The sequence below is a fragment of the Triticum dicoccoides genome, chromosome 1A (assembly GCF_002162155.2).
Source record: "Triticum dicoccoides isolate Atlit2015 ecotype Zavitan chromosome 1A, WEW_v2.0, whole genome shotgun sequence".
Classification (NCBI taxonomy): Eukaryota; Viridiplantae; Streptophyta; class Magnoliopsida; order Poales; family Poaceae; genus Triticum; species Triticum dicoccoides.
This window is the reverse complement of record NC_041380.1, coordinates 331,639,939-331,662,351: the sequence shown is the minus strand read 5'-3', so window position 1 is coordinate 331,662,351 and position 22,413 is coordinate 331,639,939. Positions and strand designations below refer to the sequence as shown.

General features: G+C 46.7%; 1 protein-coding gene across 1 annotated transcript in view; it reads right to left on the bottom strand.

Moving 5' to 3' along the window:
- The window catches only part of LOC119353053, a 51,660-nt gene extending 30,011 nt beyond the window's left edge, over nucleotides 1-21,649 (bottom strand). The window contains exon 1 of the mRNA XM_037619634.1: nucleotides 21,310-21,649. Within this exon, the coding sequence (XP_037475531.1) occupies nucleotides 21,310-21,649 (340 nt within the window). The remainder of the gene's footprint in view (nucleotides 1-21,309) is intronic.
- Nucleotides 21,650-22,413: the final 764 nt, after the last annotated feature.

The following is a 22,413-nucleotide window of genomic DNA, read 5'->3' as shown; positions in this document are numbered from 1 at the left end:
CCCTGGGCCTGGCATTACTCCTTTAAAGGTGGTATTGCTATGGTGAATTTTTGTTGGGTCTAACCCCATCCCGCGGATTGTATCCTGATATATTAGGTTTAGACTGCTGCCACCGTCCATCAAGACTCGTGTGAAGTGATGTCCGCCAATTACTGGGTCTAATACCAGGGCGGCCCATCCTGCGTGTCGGATAACTTGCTGAGTAATCGCGATGGTCGAAAGTGATCGGTTGAGACGACCAGTGGCAGGACTTCGCGGTGACAGGCACTTGGGTATATTTTCCTGGGAGTGCGCGTTGTTTTTTCCCTTGATCACGTGTAACATGTTTACTGTTTTGACTTCTGGTGGAAATTTCTTTTGTTCCCCGGTGTCTTTCTTGGGAGGCTCGTCCTCGTCTTCACTTGGTGTATCCTCCCCCTTGTGTACGGCGTTGAGCTTGCCGGACTGCTTGAAGACCCAACATTCTCTGTGGGTATGATTAGCCGGTTTACCAAGGGTACTATGGATCTGACATACTTGGTCCAGAATTTTGTTGAGGCTGGACAGTTCATCCTTGGTGCCTTTAGAGGGCGGCTTTTGCTGACCTGGCCGAGAGTTTGTGAATCCGGCATTTATTGTCGTGCCCTTCGTGCTGTCTTCTTTATTCCGACGTTTGTTATTGTTGCGCTGTGATTTCCCGTTTCCATCTCTAACTTCAGATGTACTGGGGTCGCTGGTGCTGCATCTGGCTAGCCAGCTGTCCTCACCCGCGCAAAAGCAGGTCATGAGGCTTTTTAATGTGGCCATTGTTCTCGGCTTATTTTGGCCGAGGTGTCTGGCGAGCCATTCGTTACGGACGCTATGCTTAAAAGCTGCCAAGGCTTCGGCGTCCGGACAGTCGACAATCTGGTTCTTTTTAGTAAGAAACCTGTTCCAAAGCCCGGGCTGTTGAGTTATATGACTCAAATCGTCCGCATCCGGAGGTCGGACATAAGTCCCTTGAAAATTTGCCCGAAAGGCGTCTTCGAGCTCTTCCCAACTTCCAATGGAGCTTTCGGGGAGGCCTTTAAGCCAGTGACGAGCTGGCCCTTTGAGCTTGAGGGGTAAGTACTTGATGGCGTGGAGATCATCTCCTCGAGCCATATGGATATGAAGGATGTAGTCCTCAATCCAGACCCCAGGGTCTATTGTTCCGTCGTATGTCTCTATGTTTACGGGTTTGAATCCCTCTGGAAATTCATGGTCCAACACCTCATCGGTGAAACATAAGGGGTGTGCGGCACCCCTGTAGCTAGGTGTACCGCGTTGTTCGGATGTTTGTTGTGTTGCATTGTATGCTGGGGTGCGCTTGCATGGTCCATAGATGGATCTTGCTGCGCCGTCCTTTGGGTGCGAGCCCTTGCATGGGTCGCGTGTTGTATTGTGAGTGGCGTTGTATGCCGCTCTGTGTTGGTAGAGGGGTCGTTTATCCGGCCAGGTGGCTGCTTTGATATTTGGTTGTGGGGGGTCTAAGGCCTCCTCATCGAATTCAGGTAGCAGCTTCCGCTTTGGGTAGCTCTTGGAGGGGCGATTGTCGCCGTACCTTGCTGCTGTGTTGAGTATTTTACTCCATTTGATTTGGAGTGTGTCTTGTGCATCCTTGAGCCTTTGCTTCTGTTTTTTAAGACTCCTCGCGGTGGCAACAAGCCTTTTACGGGCATTCTGCTGCTCTGGGTGCCTGTCCGGCGTTATATCGTCCGGACCATTATCCTTGATAGAATTTGTTTGTTCGGTTTGATTATCCGGATTGCCGCTGTCTGGCAGCGGTTTACCCTGCTCCAGTGCTGGGTCTGTGTGATTGTTATTTCTGTCGAGGCAGGATTTGGGGCGGCGCTTGCGTCGCTGCTTTGACTGCTTCTCGAGGGAACAAGCCTTCGGTGCATCCTTCCGCTCCTCGTCGTCATCTTTTGGTGCGTCCACCATGTATATGTCATATGACGAGGTGGCTTCTAGGGCCCCGTAGGAGCTGGTTCTTCATCGTCTCCTTCATCGGCGTCCATACCGTCGATGTCTTCAGAGTCGAAGTTGAGCATGTCGGTTAAATCATCGACAGTGGCTACAAAGTGGGTGGTGGGTGGGCTTTGAATTTCTTCATCGTCCGTATCCCAACCTTGCTGACCATAGTCCGGCCAGGGCTCTCCTGATAAAGAGAGAGACTTTAGTGTCTTCAGAATATCGCCAAAAGGCGTGTGCTAAAAGATGTCCGCGACAGTAAACTCCATGCTCGGCGCCCAATCAGATTCGATCGGTAGGGGCGCGGAGGGTTCGGAGTACGGAGAGGGGTCCGGCTCCTTGGAGTCACGAGTCTCGCGGAGTGCGGGGCTGGTGTTCGGTTTGATCGCCGTTGGGATCGCAGCCCCCAAGGCAGCGTCCATCCACCCATCCTCGATCGGCGCAGTTGGCTCCGAATTAAGGGTCAAAGCCGATGCGGGTGCAGCCTCCAGGGCACTGTTTGGCGGCAGAGCTAGATCATGCTCGTCGTGACAGTGCGGCGCGCTCGGCAGTGGCTCGAATCCGTCGAGGATCAAGTCCCCGCGGATGTCAGTCGTGTAGTTTAAACTTCCAAATCTGACCTTGCGGCCAGGGGCATAGCTTTCGATCTGCTCCAGATGGCCAAGTGAATTGGCCCGCAGTGCGAAGCCGCCGAAGACGAAGATCTGTCCCGGGAGAAAGATCTCACCCTGGACTGCATCGCTATTGATGATCGTAGGAGCCATCAAGCCTGACGGCGACGACACAGAGGAACTCTCAATGAAAGCACCAATGTCGGTGTCAAAACCGGCGGATCTCGGGTAGGGGGTCCCGAACTGTGTGTCTAGGCCGGATGGTAACAGGAGGTAAGGGACACGAAGTTTTACCCAAGTTCGGGCCCTCTTGATGGAGGTAAAACCCTACGTCCTGCTTGATTAATATTGATGATATGGGTAGTACAAGAGTAGATCTACCACGAGATCGGAGAGGCTAAACCCTGGAAGCTAGCCTATGGTATGATTGTTGTTCTGTATGTTGTCCTACGGACTAAAACCCTCCGGTTTATATAGACACCGGAGAGGGTTAGGGTTACACAAAGTCGGTTACAATGGTAAGAGATCTATATATCCGTATCGCCAAGCTTGCCTTCCACGCGAAGGAAAGTCCCTTCCGGACACGGGACGAAGTCTTCAATCTTGCATCTTCATAATCCAGGAGTCCGGCTGAAGGTATAGTCCGACCATCCGGACACCCCCTAATCCAGGACTCCCTCAACGGGGAAAATTTATTTCGGGATTTTTTGGTGTCCGTTTAGTATTTCTTTCCTTTCTTTTTCTGCACGTCTGAATTGTTTTAAAAAAACGCGAACCGACCTAACCGGGCCGTGTTCGTCTAGGACTCTTGTCCTGGCCGACCTTATAAGCCGGGGGAGCCGCCCCTCAGCCCACCCCGCACCCCCGCCCGGAACCCTAGCCGCCCGAGCCGCCGCTTGCGCCGCCCCCGCCGCCAAGCCCCGCCGGAGCCGCACGCCCCCGCCGCCGCCGCAGCCGCCCCGCCCGCCGGAGCCACACGCGGCCGCTGTCGCCTCCCGCCCGCCGGAGCCGCGCCCCACTGCCGCAGCCGCCCGACCCCGCCGCCGCCATTGCCGGTAACCGCCGCCGCGGCCGTCGGTTTTCTATGGAAAACCGATCGGTTTTTCTTTAGAACCCGCGGTTTTATTTTAGTAGATTGGTTTATTTTTTCGGTTTAGTTATTTAGCGGACGTTCGTCCGTACATTCGTTTTTACGAACAATTTTCACCATTTAGCCAAAGACAGCGAACGCTCGTTCGTTAGCCTGTTCGTCAGTTTTTTTAATCGGATTTTTCCGCGATTATTTCTGATCGTGATTTCTGATCCGATTTTCGTTCTAGTTTATCTTCTCGCTCGTTTGTCAGAATCAGGAGATTCAAGCGCCTAGATCTTTGTCTTGAGACCCTCTTTCCGTTTAACCAACTCGAACAAGCTTTTGCTACTGTAAACTTTGACCTAGGTCCAGATTAGTAAACGGATCTTGTTTCTTTCGCCGTTTGAGTTTCGTTGCTCCGTTCGATTTGATTCTTTTTGCAAACCGGAGTTCTTAAGTTGAACTTTCTGGTTAGATCTTCTTATTTGAGTTTTATCCGTGTTTCTTTGCTTGAGTGCTTATGTATGCTATTGTTTGTTTACGATAGAATTCACGGAGTGCCAGGCGTGTTATTTGGAGTCTCTAGGTTTCACAGATTGTCAGTAAGGCAAGTAACACTTTGCTCATATCCCTTTATCACCTAGTTTTTATGCATTAGTTCCAATCCTCAAACGTTGCATGGCTAGGATGGCATTAACATGTGGGTTGGGAAGTAGTTGATGAGGTAGAACCTATTGCCCTGTTACATTCAAACCCTTGGGAGTTACTTCTACACGTTGCTTATATTGCTATGCTATGCTCGTAGACATGGTTTGGGTGAGTGAAATCCATGACAGATGTGAGATTGTTAATTAATGGTTCAACTTAAGGTGGCAACTTAAAGACACATCTGGGTGGATTGAGGCACCTGGAGTACCCAGTGTTGCCTGTATTTTTGGAAATCCCGGAGTACCAGTGTGATCTTCCTATGGACCACCACCCAGGCTCAAAGGGAACTGAGATTATTCATGCTAGAAACTTCCGTGTGCAGCCACAAGCTATTATGGGCTCTAGCATAGTTGAGTAAGTTACATGAAGCTCTTGAAGAGGTGGATCAGCAGGTAGTGGGTTGTAGGTTTGGTATGGTCTGCCCGGAGTAGAGAGTTAATATTTCTGAAAGACTGTGTCTCCGTCATCCGTTTCTCAAACACCATGTAGTGCAAGAAAATTCAACGGAGGTGATCGAGTCTTGTGGGGAAAAGTGCGCAAACCTCTACAGAGTGTACAAACTAATCATGGTTAGCCGTGTCCCTAGTTATGGACATCTTGAGTATCTAGTACTTGGAGTATCTTAAGTATCTCATCACTCTTAAATTAATGTTGTTGGGTTGATAATTACTTTAATTGGGATTGAGTTGGAGGAACCTTCTCAATGATGTTTCAACTACCATGATAGTTAAATAAAATCTATTCCTTTGTTGTGCGGAAAAATTGGCTTTTCGCAAAACTGTAACTGTAGAGCTTTTCCACCAGCCAAATATGCATGTAGTGATAGCATTATTCTGTTCTTGCTCTACTGTGTTACTTTGCCAGCATATTCCATGTGCTGACCCATTTTCGGGTTGCAACGTATTATGTTGCAGACTTTTCAGACGAGGAGTAAGGTTCGTTAGGTCGTTGCCGTGCAGCTCAGCTATGCCGTTGGAGTTGATGGACTCACTTTATCTTCCAAGCCTTCCGTTGTTATCGTATTAGATGGCCTTAAGCCATATTTATTGTAATAAGTTCTCTTTGGAGACATTCGATGTAATACGTGTGTGATTGATACTCTGTTATAAATCCTCGAGTACTGTGTGTGTTAGCATTACCGATCCAGGGATGACAGTGAAGCACAGAGACTTGACCGTTTGAGGTCGGGTCGCTACACTAGGAAACATAACCATCTTTGATCAACGAGCTAGTCAAGTAGAGGCATACTAGTGACACTCTGTTTGTCTATGTATTCACACATGTACTAAGTTTCCGGTTAATACAATTCTAGTATGAATAATAAACATTTATCATGATATAAGGAAATAAATAATAACTTTATTATTGCCTCTAGGGCATATTTCCTTCACTAACCTCGATGCAAACAACAGTATCGCCCATTGTAGCCCTGTGTAATTACATGGAAAGCCAATGTTAACTACAACAGCGTTAATATCCACGAAAAATAGCAAATGGTAATAAAACGGCAACATCTGTAGTGATATCTTCATTGCGAAAGAGTAGCACGGTAGCAAAGGGCCGGATTAAAAAATGGATACAACTATTAGTTGCAACAGGCTTAACAACATCCTAAGTCATGTGTTGTAAGTTTGTAGCCATTGAAACACAACTGTTTAAAAATGGATACAACTGTTAATTTTAACAGGCTGAATAGCCATTGAAATCGGTACTGGTAAAAATTTAATTGGCAGAGTTAAACATCACAAGGCAGGTGCTGCTAGAGCAGAGAATGACCGAGTTGTCTATAAAAAGGGTAGGGAAAATAGCTAAAACATGTTAGGCATGTTTACTACAACATGCTTAATACATCGACCATACAAAACATAGCCATTAATTGCAACTGGTATTGGTAAGATTGAACTCGTGAGTTCATACTTGGTAAGTCTTGAGAGGTAGTTGCTGGGGCACTTCATCTTGGCCAGAGCCCGAAGTCAGCGGCGGCGGAGGCGAGCTCTTCCTCCGGGTCGAAGCGTGGATCACTGCCGCCGACATGTGTATCTACAAGAAGCAAGTAAATGTTAGAAGCCAAACCGCAATTGCGCAAATGATGTAAAATACTGTAAGACATGGGATGCAGCTAACCTCAATGGCAAACAACAACATCACCCGTTATGGCCCTGTGTAAGTACATGGAAAGGCATGTTAAGTACAACATGGTTAGCATCCACCAAAAATAGCAAATGGGTTGCATCTCTAGTATATCTTCATTATGGAGAGTAGCATGGTAGCAAAGGGACAGATTAAAAAATGGATACAAATGTTAATTGCAACAGGCTGATACGTCTCCAACGTATCTATAATTTTTGATTGTTTCATGCTATTATATTATCTGTTTTGGATGTTTATGGGCTTTACTAAACATTTTTATATTATTTTTTGGACTAACCTATTAACCGGAGGCCCAGTCCAAATTGATGTTTTCTTGCCTATTTCAGTTTTTTGAAGAAAAGGAATATCAAACGGAGTCCAAACGGAATGAAACCTTCGGGAGAGTTATTTTTGGAACGGAAGCAATCCAGCAGATTTGGAGTAGACGTCAGGGAAGCTTCGAGGAAGCCACGAGGCAGGGAGGCATGCCCTACCCCCCTGGGCGCGCCCCACCCTCGGCCCCTCGTGGCTCCCCTGACCGACTTCTTTCGCCTATATATGTCCATACACCCTAAAAACATCAGAGAACAGAATAGATCAGGAGTTCCGCCGCCAGAAGCCTCCGTAGCCACCGAAAACCAATCTAGACCCGTTCTGGCACCCTGCCAGAGGGGGGGAATCCCTCTCCGGTGGCCATCTTCATCATCCCGGTGCTCTCCATGACGAGGAGGGAGTAGTTCTCCCTCGGGGCTGAGCGTATGTACCAGTAGCTATGTGTTTGGCCTCTCTCTCTCTCTCTCTCTCTCGTGTTCTTGAGTCAGCACGATCTTGATGTATCGCGAGCTTTGTTATTATATTTGGATCTTATGATGTTTCTCCCCCTCTACTCTCTTGTGATGAATTGAGTTTTCCCCTTGAAGTTGTCTTATCGGATTGAGACTTTAAGGATTTGAGAACACTTGATGTATGTCTTGCACGTGCTTATTTGTGGTGACAATCGGATATCATGTGATCCACTTGATGTATGTTTTGGTGATCAACTTGCGAGTTCCGTGACCTCGTGAACTTATGCATAGGGGTTCGCACACGTTTTCGTCTTGACTCTTTGGTAGAAACTTTGGGGCACTCTTTGAGGTTCTTTGTGTTGGTTGAATAGAAGAATCTGAGATTGTGTGATGCATATCGTATAATCATACCCACGGATACTTGAGGTGACATTGGATTATCTAGGTGACATTAGGGTTTTGGTTGATTTGTGTCATAAGGTGTTATTCTAGTACAAACTCTATGATAGATTGAACAGAAAGAATAGCTTCGTGTTATTTTACTATGGACTCTTGAATAGATCGATCAGAAAGAATAACTTTGAGGTGGTTTCGTACCCTATAATAATCTCTTCGTTTGTTCTCCGCTATTAGTGACTTTGGAGAGGCTCTTTGTTGCATGTTAAGGGATAGTTATATGATCCAATTATGTTATTATTGTTGAGAGAACTTGCACTAGTGAAATTATGAACCCTATGCCTTGTTTCAACGCATTGCAACATCGTTTACGCTCACTTTTATCATTAGTTACCTTGCTGTTTTTATATTTTCAGATTACAAACCTATATCTACCATCCATATTGCACTTGTATCACCATCTCTTCACCGAACTAGTGCAACTATACAATTTACCATTGTATTGGGTGTGTTGGGGACACAAGAGACTCTTTGTTATTTGGTTGCAGGGTTGTTTGAGAGAGACCATCTTCATCCTACGCCTCCCACGGATTGATAAACCTTAGGTCATCCACTTGAGGGAAATTTGCTACTGTCCTACAAACCTCTGCACTTGGAGGCCCAACAACGTCTACAAGAAGAAGGTTGTGTAATAGACATCAAGCTCTTTTCTGGCGCCGTTGCCGAGGAGGTTAGCGCTTGAAGGTATATCTTTAGATCTTGCGGTCGAATCTTTTTGTTTCTTGTTTTAGCACTAGTTTAGTTTATAAAAGAAAACTACAAAAAAATGTAATTGAGTTTGCCTCATACGCTTCATCATTTTAATATCTTTCGTGAGAATGATGGAAAGGAAAATTGTGCTCAAATGCTAGAAGAAGAAGTCTCTAAAATGTTTGGCACTAAATCTTTGAATGATGAGCATGATTGCAATGTTGTTAGTATGAACTCCTTGAATATCCATAGTACTAATGATGATTGCACTAGTCATGATGAAAATGTCTCTTATAAGCATGTTAACTTTTGTGGAGTGCGTAGAGTTTGCAAGTACACACCAAATAGGGAAGATAGAATTTGCAAGAGGCATAAGTATTTGGAAACTAAGTGGTTGCAAGAGAGGCTAGATGTTTGTGCTAAAAATTTAAAATTTCTTCACCATACTTGTGAACTTTGCAATGAACATGGTCATTTAAATCTCCGACGCAAATTGTTCCATGATCATATCGTGTCCAAAAAATGTAATGATTTTATTTCCCTTGCACATCATAATGAACTTAGTTTGCTTTTGGGTTATTAAGAAATGAAACGTATAACTAAGCATATTCCAGAATATAACCTTGAGAAATTCCTCGATATTGATCTAGAAGAAATTTTTATGTACTGTGCGGTGAATTGCATTGAAAATCCTTATATTGCCAATTACATAAAGAAAACAAAACAAATAGAGGATGAAGAGAATACTAATGAAAGGGAAGATGCTTCCTAATATCCTCCTATTATTTCTTATGATGAATCAGGTAATGAGGAGGAGCCTTCTAATCAACCAATCTCATCAATAATGACCTCCAAAAAGAGGATTGAACCCACACATAATGTGAAGAAGAAAAAGAAAAGACGAAGGAGCAAAGGTGAAAAGGTATCCCTCCCAAATGATGTTGCCCTATTATTCATTGTGATGATGATAATTGCTATACTATTGGTTCTATCCATACTATTAATGATGAGAGTGATTATGTTTATGATATGAAAAGGCCCAAGCTTGGGGATGCTATGTTTGATGAGAATGACATGTTTGAGAATATATTTGCTGCAATTAATGTTTGTCCCAAGCTTGGGGACGCTATGTTTAATGAAGATGATATTTCTAGTCTCCCAAGTTTTGATGTGCAAATTTGTTATGATAATAGCATGCCTCCTACTTATGATAATTATATTGATGAAAGTGGATTTGGGGAGGTCATGACTTTATTTAGTAATGATTCCACTATCTTGGAAGAGGTTTCAATTGATTATGATGAGAACAAAGTTGCTACCTATGATGATTATTATGATGACACGTATGCTATAAAAAGTAGTGATGATTATATTAAAACTTGTCATGATTATGATTACCCTTTTCCTGAATATTACACTTTTAATGTGGATTTTTTTTGTAGTATTCTAGTTTCTTATGATACTCCCACTATTCCGAATGAGAAGAATCTTGCTTATGTGGAGAGTAGTAAATTTTCTATGCTTGTAGATCATGAAAATAATGCTGTATGTGATGGTTATATTGCTGAATTCATTCATGATGCTACTGAAAATTATTATGAGGGAGGAATATATGCTTGTAGGAGTTCCAATAATATCAAGTTTCCTCTCTATGTGATTAAAGTTTTAAAGTTATGCTTGTTTTGCCTTCCTATGCTAGTTGATTATTGTTCCCATAAGTTGTTTGTTCACAAAATACCTATGCATAGGAAGTGGGTTAGACTTAAATGTGCTAGTCATATTCTTCATGATGCTCTCTTTATGTTTCAATTCTTATCTTTTATGTGAGCATCATTGAAATCATCATGCCTAGCTAGGGGCGTTAAACGATAACGCTTGTTGGGAGGCAACCCAACTTCATTTTTGTTCTTTGCTTTTTGATCCTGTTTAGTAATAAATAATTCATCTATCCTCTGTTTATATGTGGTTTTATGCTTTTAATTAGTGTTTGTGCCAAGTAGAACCTTTGGGAAGACTTGGGTGAAGTCTTTGTGATCATGCTGTAAAAACAGAAACTTTAGCGCTCACGAGATTTGCTGCCATTTTTTAATGGAGAGTGATACTTAGTTAATTATTTTTTAAGATGATTAACAGATAAATTCCTCACGTCCAGAAATTTATTTTAGAATTTTTTGGGTTCCAGAAGTATACGTTAGATTCAGATTACTACAGACTGTTCTGTTTTTGACAGATTCTGTTTTCTATGTGTTGTTTGCTTATTTTGATGAATCTATGACTAGTATCGGAGGATATGAACCATAGAGAAGTTGGTATAAAGTAGATATTACACCAATATGAATTTAGAATGAGTTCACAACAGTACCTAAGTGGTGATTTATTTTCTTATACTAACGGAGCTTACGAGTTTTCTATTAAGTTTTGTGTTGTGAAGTTTTCAAGTTTTGGGTAAAGATTCAATGGACTATGGAATAAGGCATGGCAAGAGCCTAAGCATGGGGATGACCAAGGCACCCCAAGGTAATATTCAAGGACAACCAAGAGCCTAAGCTTCGGGATGCCCCGGAAGGCATCCCCTCTTCCGTCTTCGTTCATCGGTAACATTACTTGGAGCTATATTTTTATTCACCACATGATATGTGTTTTGCTTGGAGCGTCATTTTATTTTATTTTATTTTGTTTTGCTTGCTGTTTGAATAATATACCAAGATCTGAAATTCTTAAATGTTATAGAATCTTCACATAGTTACATAATTATTCAACTACTCATTGTGCTTGGCTTATATCTTTCAGAGTAGTTTGTCATTTGCTCTAGTGCTTCACTTATATCTTTTTAGAGCACGGCGGTGGTTTTATTTTGAAGAAATAGATGAACTCACATGCTTCACTTATATTATTTTGAGAGTATTTAGAACAGCATGGTAATTTGCTTGGGTTATAAAATTAGTTCTACTATGATGGGCATTCAAGATGGGTACAATAAAAACTTTCATATTGAGTGCATTGAATACTATGAGAAGTTTGATACTTGATGATTGTTTTGAGATATGGAGATGGTGATATTAGAGTCATGCTAGTGAGTAGTTGTGAATTTGAGAGATACTTGTGTTAAAGTTTGTGATTCCTGTAGCATGCACGTATGGTGAACCGTTATGTGATGAAGTCGGAGCATGATTTATTTATTGATTGTCTTCCTTATGAGTGGCGGTCGGGGACAAGCGATGGTCTTTTCCTACCAAATATATCCCCCTAGGAGCATGCGCATAGTACTTTGTTTTGATAACTAATATATTTTTGCAATAAGTATGTGAGTTCTTTATGACTAATGTTGAGTCCATGGATTATACGCACTCTCACCATTCCACCATTGCTAGCCTCTCTAGTACCGCGCAACTTTCGCCGGTACCATAAACCCACCATTTATCTTTCTCAAAACAGCCACCATACCTACCTATTATGGTATTTCCATAGCCATTCCAAGATATATTGCCATGCAACTTTCCACCGTTCCGTTTATTATGACACGCTCCATCATTGTCATATTGCTTTGCATGATCATGTAGTTGACATTGTATTTGTGGCCAAGCCACCGTTCATAATTCTTTCATACATGTCACTCATGAGTCATTGCACATCCCGGTACACCGCCAGAGGCATTCATATAGAGTCATATTTTGTTCTAAGTATCGAGTTGTAATTCTTGAGTTGTACGTAAATAAAAGTGTGATGGTCATCATTATTAGAGCATTGTCCCATGTGAGGAAAGGATGATGGAGACTATGATTCCCCCACAAGTCAGGATGAGACTCCGGACGAAAAATAAAAAATAAATAAAAAATAGGCCATAAAAAAGGCCAAAAAACAAAAAAACAAAAACAAAAAAACAAAAAAAATGAGAGAAAAAGAGAGAAGGGGCAATGCTACTATCCTTTTACCACACTTGTGCTTCAAAGTAGCACCATGATTTTCATGATAGAGAGTCTCCTATGTTGTCACTTTCATATACTAGTGAGAATTTTTCATTATAGAACTTGGCTTGTATATTCTAATGATGGGCTTCCTCAAAATGCCCTAGGTCTTCGTGAGCAAGCAAGTTGGGTGCACACCCACTTAGTTTCTTTTGTTGAGCTTTCATACACTTATAGCTCCAGTGCATCCGTTGCATGGCAACCTCTACTCACTCACATTGATATCTATTGACGAGCATCTTCATAGCCCGTTGATATGCCTAGTTGATGTGAGACTATCTTCTCATTTTTGTCTTCTCCACAACCACCATTCTATTCCACCTATAGTGCTATGTCCATGGCTCACGCTCATGTATTGCGTGAAGATTGAAAAGTTTGAGAACATCAAAAGTATAAAACAATTGCTTGCTTGTCATCGGGGTTGTGCATGATTTAAATATTTTATGTGATGAAGATAGAGCATAGCCAGACTATATGATTTTGTAGGGATAGCTTTCTTTGGCCATGTTATTTTGATGAGACACGATTACTTTGTTAGTATGCTTGAAGTATTATTATTTTATGTCAATATTAAACTTTTGTCTTGAATCTTATGGATCTGAATATTCTTGCCACAATAAATAGAATTACATGGATAAATATGTTAGGTAGCATTCCACATCAAAAATTCTGTTTTTATCATTTACCTACTCGAGGACGAGCAGGAATTAAGCTTGGGGATGCTTGATACGTCTCCGACGTATCTATAATTTTTGATTGTTTTATGCTATTATATTATTTGTTTTGGATGTTTATGGGCTTTACTAAACACTTTTATATTATTTTTGGGACTAACCTATTAACCGGAGGCCCAGCCCAAATTGCTGTTTTCTTGCCTATTTCAGTGTTTCGAAGAAAAGGAATATCAAACGGAGTCCAAACGGAATGAAACCTTCAAGAGAGTTATTTTTGGAACGGAAGCAATCCAGGAGACTTGGAGTAGACGTCAGGGAAGCTTCGAGGAAGCCACGAGGCAGGGAGGCGCGCCCTACCCCCTGGGCGCGCCCCCACCCTCGTGGGCCCCTCGTGGCTCCCCTGACCGACTTCTTTCGCCTATATATGTCCATATACCCTAAAAACATCAGAGAACAGAATAGATCAGGAGTTCCGCCGCCAGAAGCCTCCGTAGCCACCAAAAACCAATCTAGACCCGTTCCGGCACCCTGCCGGAGGGGGGATCCCTCTCCGGTGGACATCTTCGTCATCCTGACGCTCTCCATGACGAGGAGGCAGTAGTTCTCCCTCAGGGCTGAGGGTATGTACCAGTAGCTATGTGTTTGACCTCTCTCTCTCTTATGTTCTTGAGTCAGCAAGATCTTGATGTATCACGAGCTTTGCTATTATATTTGGATATTATGATGTTTCTCCCCCTCTACTCTCTTGTGATAAATTGAGTTGTCCATTTGAAGTTGTCTTATCGGATTGAGTCTTTAAGGATTTGAGAACACTTGATGTATGTCTTGCACGTGCTTATCTGTGGTGACAATGGGATATCATGTGATCCACTCAATGTATGTTTTGGTGATCAACTTGCGAGTTCCATGACCTCGTGAACTTATGCATAGCGGTTGGCACACGTTTTCGTCTTGACTCTCTGGTAGAAACTTTGGGGCACTCTTTGAAGTTCTTTGTGTTGGTTGAATAGATGAATCTGAGATTGTGTGATGCATATCGTATAATCATACCCACGGATACTTGAGGTGACACTGGAGTATCTAGGTGACATTAAGGTTTTGGTTGATTTGTGTCTTAAGGTCTTATTCTAGTACGAACTCTATGATAGATTGAACGGAAAGAATAGCTTCGTTTTATTTTACTACGGACTCTTGAATAGATCGATCAAAAAGAATAACTTTGAGGTGGTTTCGTACCCTACAATAATCTCTTCGTTTGTTCTCCGCTATTAGTGACTTTGGAGTGGCTCTTTGTTGCATGTTAAGGGATAGTTATATGATCCAATTATGTTATTATTGTTGAGAGAACTTGCAATAGTGAAATTATGAACCCTAGGCCTTGTTTCAACGCATTGCAATACCGTTTACGCTCACTTTTATCATTAGTTACCTTTCTGTTTTTATATTTTCAGATTACAAAAACCTATATCTACTATCCATATACCACTTGTATCACCATCTCTTCGCCGAACTAGTGCACCTATACAATTTATCATTGTATTGGGTGTGTTGGGGACACAAGAGACTCTTTGTTATTTGGTTGCAGGGTTGCTTGAGAGAGAGACCATCTTCATCCTACGCCTCCTACGGATTGATAAACCTTAGGTCATCCACTTGAGGGAAATTTGCTACTGTCCTACAAACCTCTGCACTTGGAGGCCCAACAACGTCTACAAGAAGAAGGTTGTGTAGTAGACATCACATGCTTAACAACATCCCAAGTCATGTTTTGTAAATTTGTAGCCATTGAATTACAACTATTTAAAAATGGATTCAACTGTTAATTGCAACAGGCTTAATAGCCATTGAAACCGATACTGATAAAATGCAATTGGTAGAGTTAAACATCACAAGGCAGGTGCTGCGAGAGCAGAGAATGGCCTAGTTGTCTATAAAAAGGTAGGGGAAGTAGTTAAAACGTGTTAGGCATGTTTACTACAACATGCTTAATACAGCGACCGTACAAAACATAGCCCTTAATTGCAACTGGTATTGGTAAGATTGAACTAGTGAGTACATACTTGGTAAGTCTTGAGAGGTACACTACAAAAAAGACACTTTCGTGATGATACATGTTTGTCATAGTAGGTCACATTTTCTGTCATGCATGTACATCCATGACAATTTTCTGACAGAATCAAGATAGTCATACCTGTGCTGTCGTAGAAGTGTTCCATGACATTACCAAAATTATCATCTCGGAAGTGTCCACTTCCATGATGATAAATCACGTGTCATAGAAGTGCTTTCGTCAAGGGTGACCGACACGTGGCATCCACCATAACGGGTCACCTTTATGCTATCGCGTCCGGTTTTGGATCCGATAACCCGTTAACAGCCCGGACCAACGAGGATTTTCCATGTGTAAAATTGTCACTGGCCGAAGAAAACACGTGTTGGCTCACCATTGGGACATATGTCATCCATTCGTTGGACAGGAGGCACCTATGATACATCAACATGTGGCACAACCCAATAGAGGCCCATTCCGGTGAAAAGGCTGGCCCGTTTGACTTGGTCAAAAGGTAACATTCATGTGGACATGGGTTCAAGCCCCATGATGGGGGTTACATGATATGATGTTCTTTTCCAAGAAGTATATATAAAGTCCCAGCTCAATATTATCTTACTGAGCCGGCCCTTGGGGGCTACATTAGTTGAAGTTTTTTGAGTATAAGGCAATTACATGTCCTAGGTTGCTGCAAGCATAACAACCCGACACTTGGGGGCTACATATGTGGAATATTCAGTTGTGACTAGTGACTAAGATGAACAATCTGGATTTCTTCAAGGTTGCAACATTTATATTGAAACAAGTCTTAAGCTATCACTATGTTCTCCTCTTAAGACTTGGGGGCTATAGGTAATATACATATAAAGGAGGAACATCTTCAAATTCTCAGTTTTGGGCAAATCAGGAAGATTAATTGTGTGACCTGGTATTGGCAACAATCATAACCCGGTGTCTATAAACGGTCATGACCCGGGATCATCAGTTTTTATAACCCGGCAATTTTGGCAATGATAAGCCGGCAAGTTCTACATTTTCAAACCAGCTGATATCAGTTGAATATTTGAATACCAATATTTTTGTCAAATCAGAGCATTGAAGGCCGATTCAAATGGATTATTTATTTACAAATATCTTCTGCAAGCAAATTGATTATGAAGCTGGTCTATTGACTCTGATTTTTCAGAAGGAAGAAATGACACAAGGACTTAAAGATGATCAAGTGCCCGTTTATAAGAATATTTAAACCGGAGCACAACCTGGCAAAATTGTTCTTGTTTTTATGTTGCAGATTAGTTTAACATGGATGAATCCAAATTAAACTGGGGGCTAATGTCGGGGATATACCTCGCGGCGTAACCCGGCTGGACTTGGCGACTCACTAAGTGACCCGCCCGAGCCTGGCGACTCATGGGTGACCCCGCGAGCGGGTCAGAGGAACGACAAGACCCGGTGGCCCAGAAGGCGGTTTATGGAAGGCCGGTTCATGTTAATGATGGGCCGGTTTATGAGGAAATCACAAGGAATATTCTCCTACAAAGGAAGCAAGACTAGGACTCCACTTGTAATAGAGTAATCCTAATCCAGCTAGGACTAGTCATGTAAACCGCCCCTTCAACATATATAAGGAGGGGCAGGGCTCCCCAAAGGGGGAGAGAAAATAATAGCTAAGGCTAGACACAAAGGGGGAGCTGGCTTATGCGGCGTCTCCCACATGAGCATAATGAGACCTAGCCACAAACAACATGTAGGGCTATTACCGGATGATGTTTCCCGGGGCCCGAAGCTGTCTAAATCCTTGTCTTATGTTGCGTCTCTTGATTCCGCTCAACCCCTCTCAAGCTACTACAAATATGCGTTGGCCTCACGACTAAGTCCTCACACTAGGACATCTACCGTGACAATTCGACGACAGAAAGCCTGTTAACGGCTTGTTCGTATATAGCCCATTTACGGCCCGCTAACTCATGACCTGTTACGGCCTATCAGAATTAAGCCCAGTATCTTCATCTGGGCCGTCCAATATGATTCTAGCCCGTTGTAACTTTCGGCCCATGTACGGCCCATGATATCTTTCGGCCCATACGAGGCCATTTGTAACTCTTGGCCCATTAACGGCCCATGGTAAATCTGGCCCGCAATGAACAGTGTACTGCTTTATACCCATTAACGGCCCATTATTCCATTGGGCTATTTCCAACCCGTGTTATCTTTCGTCCTTCTCAGGGCCCATTTATTCTTGGGCTTATTTCCAGCATTCGGTTACCTACGACCCGTTACTGGCCTTTTCTGCTTGTGGGCCAAATTCAGCCCGTGGTTACAATTGACCCGTTTGCGGCCCGTTAATCCTTTGGGCCGTTTTCATAACGTCATCAAATACGATCGCTTAACGACGGCCCGTTATGGTCGGTCCATGAATGGACGATTTCAAATCTAGCCCGTTTACGACCCATAATGCGGTCTGTTATTGGCCCATGTTTGGCCGATCGTTCATACAACCCGTAGAAGGCCCATTGTTTCTACGACCCTTAGAAGGCCCATTGTTTCTACGGCCCATAGGAGGCCCATGGTAAATACAGTAAATATGTAGCTGTCGGATTTCAGGTTCCGGCAGACCCTTGAGGTTCGAACACTGGGGTGCGCGCGGAGATCTCTCCCCTACCGATCTACGCCCTATCTCCTTGCGTGATTTGAGCTGGAAACAACGAACAAGACAAGGGACACAAGGTTTATACTGGTTCGGGCCACCGTTGTGGTGTAATACCCTACTCCAGTGTGTGGTGTGGTGGATTGCCTCGGGGGCTGATGAGGATCAGTACAAAGGAAGAACAGCCTCGCAAGAGGTGTTCTTGAGCTGGGGCGATGAACTGCTAGGGTGAGTTCAGTCGCCTCTCTTTCTCTCTGCTAGGGTTCTACCAGATTTCCAGCCGTCTTCTCCCTAGATGTCCCTACTCTGTTGTGGCTAGCTCTATTTATAGAGGCCCTGGGCCTCTCCCCAAATAATGAGCGGGAAGGGCGCCAACAATTGGCCATTTTGAAGGGGAACAGGTAGTACAAGTTATCCTGACCAAAGGTGGTGTTCGGCTGCCAAAAGTACTGGTGATGACGCCGTCTTGGACTCCACGGTGACCTTCGTCCTGCCGCTCTGCTGGTCTTGGTCTCATTGCACCGGAATGGCAACCTTTGCCTGATGCCTTGGCCTGTGCTTGCCCCCTTTGCACCAAAGGGGAAACAAGGACACTACGCAGGCCGGCGCCCGCATGGTTTCAATCGTCATGGCTTACGTCACGGGTTCCTCACGAGGTACCCATGCCTTGATCTCTCCGTCTCCTCGCAAGCCTGCCTGATGAGGCTGCCTCTGAGGAAGCTTCCTGTCATCCGCCCCGTGAGGCTTGGCCCCTCGTGAGGGTCTTGAGCTTGAGCTGATGAAGATGGGCCACGCTGGGCCCCCACTTGAGCCACGTCGCAGGCCGCAGGCAGGCAAGTCTAGGGACCCCCATTCCCAGAACACCGACAGTAGCCCCCGGGCCCATGGAGCGCCCGGGCTTGGCCTGGTAGGAAAGCGAAGGGGCGAGCGCGAAGCGCCATGGGCCCCAAAAGAATGCGGCCTTGGGCGCCGCGTGGCGATTGATTGGACGTGGGTGTCTGCACTTCCCCACGACGCCTTGTTGCGTGCCCGGCTAAGCGGACCCGTAGTTGCACACAGTCGTTCCTCCTTTCCGCTGCTCGCCCGCCTCCTACCTTTCCTTCTTCTTTGAGCTCCAGCCTTCGCCGCCAATCCGTCTTGAGTTCTTCCTCCTCTTCACCGCCATGGCGCCGACGAAGAAGGGAAGGGGAAAGAAGCCCGCGCCTTCACCCCGCACACCTCCAGCCTCGACCCCCGCCGTCGCCCGGTCGATCATACTCAATCTAGAAGCTTTGGACAAGGTCCGTCCGCCCTTGCTACTATCTTCAATGAGTGCGGCAGGACTACGGCATGGCCTGCATCCCATGCCTCCCTTGATAGGATTGTCACGGAGGTCCGATTCTTCGCCGATTCTCTATGGGTGGGTCTGGTTCCCCCCTTTTCCGCCTTCTTCAATGCAGTGCTCTCCCATTATCAGATCCATATGATGCACCTCGGGCCAGAGTCCATTACCCTTCTGGCTGTATTTGCTTTTGTTTGCGAGGCGATGATAGGCATACCTCCTTCCATTGCCTTGCTGCGCCACTTCTTTTCCTTGTGCATGAGCGACCCCACTCAGTGCTCAGGGTGCTTGAGCTTCTTCGCCGTGCCAGAGACGGCCGCTTCAGGGATCGACTTCAGCCTTCCTCCTCCTGAGGCCAGGTTCAGAGAGCGGTGGCTATACATGGACGTTGGAGTGTCCAACCCTCTGCTCTCGCACCCGACCTCGCCTGCTGTTCCTCACGCGGGTTGGGACCATGAGGTGCTCGCGAGCCCCCGGCTTGCCTTCGTCTGGCGCCGCTTCCAGAGTTTGAGGGCGCTCAATGTGACAACTCCCAAGGTGGTGAAGGAGTTCCTCCAATGTTGCATTGCTCCTCTTCAGCGCCACTCTCGCCGGATGTGGGACTTTGCGGGGCATAGAGACCGCATGCGGCTTCAGGAGGAGGACTTGGCGCCTGGAGTGCTGCAGATGGTGCTCAAGGTCTTGACTGGCGATCCTTTCCCAGGCAGCCTTCGGAGTAATGGCATCCTCTTGTATCTTTGCTCGGGCAGGGCCGATTTTGTGAGGCAGATGCCGAGCTTCGACGAGTGGGGACTGCGCCGTGCTGGCTTCATGGGGCCCCGTGAGAACACAACTGCCGTGGTTGCTTCTCCTGCCGCCCACAGCGGTCCTTCCTCGGGCGACAGGGCGGGGAGACGAGAACTGGCGAGAGTTGAGGCAACCGATGTCGAGGCGCCGACACCGTGAGAAGTCTTGAAGGCAATGTCTCCCGAGGCCCGCCCTGGAGCGGCGGCAGGTGCAGAGTTGCGGCCTGTGGTTCCTAAGGCCGAGGCTCCCGAGCCCCCAGCCGTTCCTCGCGAGGCGACGCCTGACGGTGCCCTCCAGGCTGACTCCTCCAGCGCTGATCACCTTGACGCTTCTTCCGCACCAGGGGCCGACCCGTGCGCCGAGCGCTTGGGTCGGTTCCATGTAGACTTCGAGGCCCTCTGCAAGAGGAAGGAGGCCTTGGGTGGCAACGACCGCCCTTGCCGCTTGTTGAAGCGCAGGAAGTACTTTGCCATGGACGAGTAAGTATTCTTCTTCCCTTGCTTGTTCGCTTTGCTATCCCTACGACTGATTGTGGCCCTTTCAGGCCCTGCCCTGCGAAACCTGTCGAGCCAGTCCGGGAGCCATCCCCCAAGCTTCGCCTTCTCCACTAGCTTTGGGCTTTCCGAGTTCGAGAGGCACCCCTGCTGCTGGACCAGTTGGTGGAGTGGTCCGTTCCATAGGGCACCTCGAGCCTGCGCGCCCACTGTCCTTTCTTCATGAGTCCTCCTGGGGCACATCTGGCTTGCCCCGCGTTCCTCCTTTGATCATTGATGATGAATGGCTGAAGTCCGTCTTCGCCTCCTCCTTCATGGGCGGGCCGACGCCGGGCCGGATTCCCAAAGAGGTCAGTTTGGCGATGGCTAGGGCGCCAGCCCCCAGCCCCGCGCCGAGAGGAGGCCAGCCGCCTTGGGGCCCTCCGCATGCTCTGGTGGGAGAGGGTGATGTAGAAGACGTGCTCAGGCGCACTCGGGAGCGACGCACCCTTCGCGAAGAGTTCCTCGAGGGGGCGGCGGATGCGGTGAGCCGGATCGGGGCAGAGCTTGCTGACGAGGATGCGCGCCTCGAGGCCGAAGGTTTGCGCCTTGCTGAGGAGAGGCGAAAACTGAAGGTAGCCGTCACCCTCGCGTGTCATCAACGTGATCTTGACAACGCGAAGGCTGAAGCGTCGCTGGCAGCTTCGCGGGAGGCCTGCTCCATGGCCGTTGAGGAGGCTCGGGAGGCAGACCGACGACGCAAGGATGCGGAGGAGCGCGCACAGGAGCTCCAAGCCTGGAGCAACTCCCTGGAGCAGCAAGTGGAATTGCGCCAGGTGGCCCTTGAGTCGATGGGGGTGGCCTCTGTTGACCAGGCGGAGCTTCTGAAGCACGAGGAGGTTCTGACGCTGGAGGCCGCCGAGCGCAACCTTGACCTTGAGCGGTTGGAGACGAGGGAGCGCCTGGTGGCCCGGGCGGAGGATGACGTTGCTGCGCGCGAAGCCCGAGCCCAGGAAGAAGTCGATCACCGCGTGGTGGAAGCTCGCTCGGCCTTCGAGCGCGAATACGGGATGAGGTTGGGGCTGATCAAGGTCGAGGCCAAGGGCAGGACCGCAGCCCTCAGGGCCAAACTGACCGAAGCGACGCAGCGTGCGGACTCCCCCGCAGCCGCCCTCAGTGCGGCGCAGGTGGAGCTGTCCTCTTCCCGGGCCGAGTAGCTTCTTCTTCAACAGAGGGTCGATGACGCCAAGGCTGTCGCGCAGCGGAGTGAGGACGAGCTCCGTCGGCGGCGGGTTCTGGAGCATGTGCATGCCCCCATGCTTCAAACGCTCTGAGAGAGGGCCAACACAACTTTGGGCTATGTCTGCGAGGCTGCCGCTAGGGAGCCGCACGAGGTCAACTACGCCGGCAACCTCCAATTTTCACCGATGTGGTGACGCTTCTGGAGAACCAGTCCAAGAGGTCCCATTGGCTTGTCGAAGAGAGGAGCCGAGCCTTGCTCGGGCGTGCCTTCTCCCACGTCTTCAGCCATCTGCAGGACAGGGACCCCACTTTAACTTCAACGCTGCCATCACACCAGTGCCCATTGCCGTCCGGGGCAACCTGGCGCGGTGGGTGGAGGACAACGTGGACGCCCTCGTCAGGGCCTCTGCGTCTGATGACGACGGCGTGGTCGTGGGCGCCAATGAAGGCGACGTTGTGGACGTGCCTGGAGCTGATGGAGATGCTGGTGGCGGTGGTGACAATGCCGACGACGCCAGTGATGCCTCCAAGGATTCCCAAGACGCGGTGAGTGATATGTCCGACTGACCGCGCGTTACTACCGTTTAACCTGCACGAAGAAAGTTCGGGCTTGGCCCTAAAGGATGTAAGAGCATTTTGGGAGGGGAAGCCCCTCATGTAAAGGTTTGCAATTAGTACTCTGGTAAGCATAATGTTGTGTGTGAACATAGCCGCTGGCCCGGTGATGGGTCAGCTGACTTGTGTACCTTCTGACCCCGACGAGTCCCGAGCAGGCCTGCGGAGGCCGCTGCACCTCGGGTGTCTTCTGATTAACTTGTGGATCTCGCGATGA